Genomic DNA, 6,029 nt, shown 5'->3' with positions numbered 1-6,029 from the left:
TGTTGTCATTTTTACTTTTTTTCATTATATTGAATGTTGTTAACGAGGCGACACCGAAAATAAAGCACAATACAAAACATTTTGGTGCCTCCTGTGAGGAATATAGTCAACAGTGGTTGAAAAAAAAAAAATCGAAACTTACGAAGTTCTATGTAAAAAAAGAGGGGTACATCGAATGTTGTATAATCAAACGGTTGTGCGCGTACGGTTCATGTGCTCCCGAGTAAAATCATACGAGAAGAAGTACATAAGGCAAACTGTGTTTCTCTGTGTTGTGCGCGTACGGTTCATATGTACCTATATAAACTTGGCAGGCAACGAATACGGTGCATAGTTCCCCTACAGAATGCAATAACTAGGAGAACGGTGATGTTATTTTTGGTTGCGATTTGCGTCTGAGAAAAATCATACGAGAAGAAGTACATAAGGCAAACTGTGTTTCTCTGTGTTGTGCCCGTACGGTTCATATGTACCTACATAAACTTGGCAGGCAACGAATACGGTGCATAGTTCCCCTTGAGAATGCAATAACTAGGAGAACGGTGATGTTTTTTTTTGGTTGCGAATTGTGTCTGAGAAAAATCATACGAGAAGAAGGACAGAAAGAAAACGTTTGAATTTGCGAGTGGACGAAAAATAAAACTTTGTTTAAAATAAAACAATATAATTATTTAAAAAATAAATAAAAATAATATAATTTAAAGAGACGATGGCTGAATTAAAGTTGCGGTCGAGTGCTGCTACATCTATTTCGAAGCTTGTGAAGAAATTGGAAGCTGGAGAGTTGGCAGAGCTAGATCTAGCTATGAAGCGTGCTACTTTGGACAATTTAGGGAGCCATTTCACAAGGTTTGTAGATGCACACTTTTTGTTGGTGGGTAGAGCAAAGGAAACAGAGATGGAAGCGCACTCCACTCTGTTCGAAGAGGTCGAGGACAAATATACAAAGGTGAAAGCCATGCTGACAGCTGCAATTGATTTGGCTGTGCAGGAGCAGCAGGCATCTGAAGCCAGTGTGGTGCGCTCGGTTCACGTTCAACAAGGTGATCTGAATGATTTGCGTCTGGAAAAAATTGTTATCCCAGAATTTAATGGCGAATTCAATAAATGGATTGCGTTCCGAGACATGTTTGAGGCAATGGTCCACTCAAAAGAGCACCTTTCGACAGCTGCCAAATATACGAGGCTGATGAGAGCACTAAACGGCTCAGCTGCTCAGGTGTTAGCTGGTTTTCTACCTACCGATGACAATTACGAATCGGCATGGCAGACGTTGAAGGCTCGGTATGACAACGATCGTCTGATTGTGTCCGCCCATTTGAGTATATTTCACAATATGGACTCTATTGAGAAGGAGACAAATACAGGCTTGCGTCGAGTGGTGGACATAACGAACGAGACCACACGTTCATTGGCAGCTATGAAACGGCCTGTCGAGAAGTGGGATGATATTCTAGTCCACATTCTAGCTTCAAAACTTCCAAGGGCAACGATTATAAATTGGGAAATGCAGTTGAAAGGAACTGAACTTCCCAAATTGGCAGAGTTACTAGTATTCATCGAAGGCAAAGCACGAGGTCTCGACCATATGGGAAGCGCTATGAATGATAGAACGTATAATTCAGGCAATAGCGTCAACAAACGATTATCATCAACTCCTAAGGCGCATGTGAGCACAGGCTCGGGCGGTGCTTCAAGGCTGACACGAACTAATTTACCATCTGCAGGTCATGGTCATTGTTACTATTGCAATGGTGATCATTACATCGGACGCTGTCCGAATTTGGAGGCGCTTTCAGCAGCAGAACGTTTTGGTAAGGTTAAAGATTCTAATCTTTGTTACAATTGTCTCACTCCAGGTCATGCGACGCGAGTGTGTCTTTCTAAACATCGATGTGGAAAATGCCAGGGTATGCATCACACAATTCTTTGTCGCACTGTGACATCAAATCAGTCGTTATCCAATAAGACTCCAACGGCTGGTGCTTCTACGGTGGCATCTCCACCGCAGACTTTAGCATGACTCGATGCGGCAGAGAAGGCTCCGGCTGTTGCATCTTTCGTATACAATGGTCACACTACTCTATTGGCAACAGCAATCGCAGTCATACCCGATCTTCAAGGCAATCCCATAACGGCACGCGCACTATGCGATACAGGCTCCCAAATAACGTTCATTACAGAAAGATGTATGCAAAGGCTACGAATAAAAAGGCAAAAATTCGACATGGTTATCGCTGGTGCAGGTGATGTGCAAGGCCCAACAACACGAGGTGTAGCAATATTACAGCTGAAGTCAACGCACGAGGCAGATTTTTCGATTCAAGTCTATAATACTCGTTGTCAACTTCTTGGCATTCAGACCTTAGAAAATCGCCGCAAAATATATTCTATAATGTTCATTAAAGATATTTTATCTTATCATATTGACTGTCCGTTTCTATTGTCTCTTATAAATTTACATGCTCCAACTCGAGTGCTTAGAAATCGTTGTTTATTCCATGAGGTATTTCATAGAGTAAATTATGCTGTTAACGAGCCAATATCTCGCTGTGTCAGAGAAATTAACCAAATATCTGATTTTATTGATTTTAATTTTCATTTGAGTAGAGATGCATTTAAAAATATGCTCAGCTTATTCTTTCTGGTTAATTGACTAAAATTTATGTTAAGACAAATTTTGTATTTCTATAGTCTGTAAGAGTTATTATAATCTCTAATTGATGATAAATAAATAAATAAATAAAAGTCAATGCTTTCGTGTTGACAAAAATTACAGTAGATTTGCCTACTCATCGTATAGGCATCGATCGATGGCGACATTTAAAAGGATTATCTCTAGCAGATCCAAATTTCGGTAGTCCAGGTGAGATCGACTTGTTGATTGGAGCTGACGTCTGGGGCTTAATAATCAAAGATGGACTTATAAACGGCGAAGCAAATCAACCTCATGCGCAGAATACACATCTTGGTTGGGTAGTTTCTGGACCAGTGGACTTAATACGTTGTAACTTGGCACAAAGTATGCATGTCCGAGGAAACGAAAATCTGGAGGAGGCTCTTACACGTTTCTGGCTGTTAGAAGAACCAACTTTGTCAGAAGTCGACACTCACACAGATGAATGCGAGCAGCATTATGAAGCAACAGTTCATCGACAACACGATGGCCGGTATGTAGTCAGCATACCCTTTTTGAAGGAAGAACCGACACTTGGTGACTCACGTCGAATGGCAATGCGGCAGTTTTATCGAAACGAGAGGCGACTACATTCTGATCCCGATCTATTGGTAAAATACGTACAATTTATGCGTGAGTATGAGGCATTGAATCAAATGGCATTATACGAAGGTGAAGTGGGTGAAGGTACTCTGTCATACTACATAACTCATCATGCAGTCACATCTAAATTTCGAGTTGTGTTTAATGCTTCGGCTAAATCAGACAACGGTTTGTCCCTCAACGACACGCAACACATCGGTCCTGTAATACAGGACAAATTGACTAACATCATTCTACGATTCAGGCTATATCGTGTGGCAGTGGTGGCGGTGATCGAGAAGATGTTCCGTCAAGTTTTGGTGCATCCAAATCAACAAAAGCGGCAGCTCATATTATGACGAGAAAATCCGAATGATCAACTCAACACTTATCGATTGACGACGGTGACATATGGCACCCGCTCTGGACCTTACTTGGCTGTGCGCACTCTCACCAATGTGCTCGAGACAACTACTCCATTATTAAACAAGAAGCAGAGGCAAATGAAGCAAGGCATAGCATCGAGAAAGATTTTTATGTGGATGACTACCTTTCAAGTGCTCTCACCCCAGCGATTGCAATTCGTCGATCGAAAAATGTTGATCATGTTCTACAACAAGGCCACATGCATCTTCGAAAGTGGCAATGTAACAACAAAGCAGTCGTTCAAGCAATCATTGGCCAAAGCGGCTCAGGTAAGAACCCATTAATAATTAACCCAAAAGAATCCTCTATTTTAGGCTTGCAATGGGATAGTGAGTTTGACAAGTTGTCATTCGACATCACTTTAGACGAGGCTACGACACGCACAAAACGAACGTGTCTTAGCGACATTGCGAAGCTCTATGACAAAACGGGATTTTAGCACCAGTTGTCATTAAAGCAAAAATATTTATGCAGAGACTATGGTTGGCAGGCGTTGGTTGGGACGAAGAGATTCAACAATCGTTTTGGCATGGCTACGACAACTCCCAGTCAGATTCAAACCATACGTAGCGAACAGGGTGAGTTACGTACAACAGAATAGTGACCCGTCTGCATGGCATCATATTCCTACGGCACATAACCCAGCAGATTGTGCTAGTCGAGGATTAACACCTTCGCAGATACAGGCTCATACACTCTGGTGGACGGGCCCTGGTTTTCTTCAACAAGGCAATCTATACAATACGGCAAGTGAACCATTATGCTCACAAGATGATCTTCAAAACTTACGGCAGGAAGAGAGGTTACCGGTTGTGACTCATACACGCATTGAGAACATGGGCTTGCTCATGACGCGACGACGAGATGGTCTCGCGATCAATTTCCTGGATCGAACGAATTCCCTCACGAAGATAAAACGGATTATGGCTCACATTCTTTACGCACTTTATGCTGGCAGCAAGAAGCGAGTAACATACGGTTCCGAAATATGCAGTGTGGAGCGATTACATCAGGCAATGCAAGTATTAACACGGTTAGATCAAAGGTAATGGTACAAACGTGATATAGAATCATGCAATCAGGCGAAGAACTTACCAGGCTCCAGCACACTCAGTTCATTGAATCCATTTATCGATGAAGGCAATATTTTGCGAGTTGGTGGCCGGATCAAACGGTCGACATTGGATGCGAATCAAAGGTTTCCAATTATCCTATCGAGAGAAGGCAAACTAGCATATATGATTGTGGCTGAAGTACATCGCACAACTTTACATGGTGGTGTGCAATTAATGTTGCAGATCATTCGACAAACGCATTGGATCAAAGGAGGCCGGGCACTTGTAAAATCATACATTCACAAATGTGTCACATGTCGCTTACAATGAGGCAAGGTAGCAAGGCAGCGAATGGGTGATCTACCAAAGTATGGTGTTACTCGACATCGTCCATTTCTCATCACAGGCATAGATTATTGTGGTCCATTCCTGCTACGTCTAGGCGCAAAACGATCAAGGACTATAACTAAAACGTACGTTGTTATTTTTGTATGTTTAGCGACTAAAGCGGTTCATATTGAACTAGCGACTGACTTGTCAACTGAGGCATTTTTAAACGCCTTCGCAAGATTCACAAGCAGCCGTGTAAACAACTCCATTCAGACAATGGCACAAATTTCCAGGGTGCAAATCGTCGTATGGAAGAGGACTTAGAGGCATGGCACTGCGAGCATGTGAAACAACAATTGACGCATCGTGGTACAACGTGGCACTTCATACCACCATCAGCCCCCCATCAAGGTGGCATATGGGAGGCAGCTGTGAAGTCAGCAAAAAGGCTTATTGTACGAGTAGTTGGCAGTCAAACTATGAGCTATGAACAATTTAATACTTTGCTCATCCGAATCGAGGCTTGCTTGAACTCTAGGCCATTGGTGGCTTTGTATGATGATCCAGACGACAAGCTAGCATTAACACCAGGCAATTTTCTTACGTGTGGTCCAATTATTGCTCTACCTGAACCCACAGTCATGAATTTACCATTGAATCGCATTAAGGAATGGAATTTAGTTCGATGATGGACTGAAGATATATGGCAACGTTGGCACCAAGAATACCTAATAACCCTACAACAAAGAAGCAAGTGGCGCAAGGCAGAAGAAAACGTTAAAGTCGGTGATATTGTGGCAATTAAGCAAATAAAGTACAATACAAAACAGCTTGAGAGCTTTTGAAGGAAAGGTATGAACATAAGCGCATTCTGGTACACATCCAAATGCAAAACCTTTTTGGCCAACCCCCCGTGTCTTGTGAAACTGCTGCTGGTATTCGAGATCTCCTTTGCATAA

General features: G+C 42.3%; 3 protein-coding genes across 3 annotated transcripts; all 3 read left to right on the top strand.

The window, feature by feature from the left end:
* The first annotated feature begins 709 nt into the window (after window positions 1-709).
* On the top strand, window positions 710-2,023 carry LOC129944058 (uncharacterized). Its single transcript, XM_056053218.1, has one exon. The coding sequence runs from the start codon at window positions 710-712 to the stop codon at window positions 2,021-2,023; it is 1,314 nt and encodes a 437-aa protein (XP_055909193.1).
* Window positions 2,024-2,227: 204 nt separating this feature from the next.
* On the top strand, window positions 2,228-3,635 carry LOC129944050 (uncharacterized). The gene is made up of 3 exons (XM_056053210.1): window positions 2,228-2,246; window positions 2,780-3,483; window positions 3,525-3,635. The coding sequence occupies exons 1-3, from the start codon at window positions 2,228-2,230 to the stop codon at window positions 3,633-3,635; spliced, it is 834 nt and encodes a 277-aa protein (XP_055909185.1).
* Window positions 3,636-4,164: 529 nt separating this feature from the next.
* LOC129944039 (uncharacterized) lies at window positions 4,165-5,759 on the top strand. Its single transcript, XM_056053200.1, has 3 exons — window positions 4,165-4,707; window positions 4,768-5,025; window positions 5,310-5,759. The coding sequence occupies exons 1-3, from the start codon at window positions 4,165-4,167 to the stop codon at window positions 5,757-5,759; spliced, it is 1,251 nt and encodes a 416-aa protein (XP_055909175.1).
* The last annotated feature ends 270 nt before the right edge of the window (window positions 5,760-6,029 follow it).

Source organism: Eupeodes corollae, chromosome 1, assembly GCF_945859685.1.
Source record: "Eupeodes corollae chromosome 1, idEupCoro1.1, whole genome shotgun sequence".
NCBI lineage: Eukaryota > Metazoa > Arthropoda > Insecta > Diptera > Syrphidae > Eupeodes > Eupeodes corollae.
The sequence above is the reverse complement of the archived record's forward strand: the minus strand, read 5'-3'. Positions and strand labels throughout refer to the sequence as shown.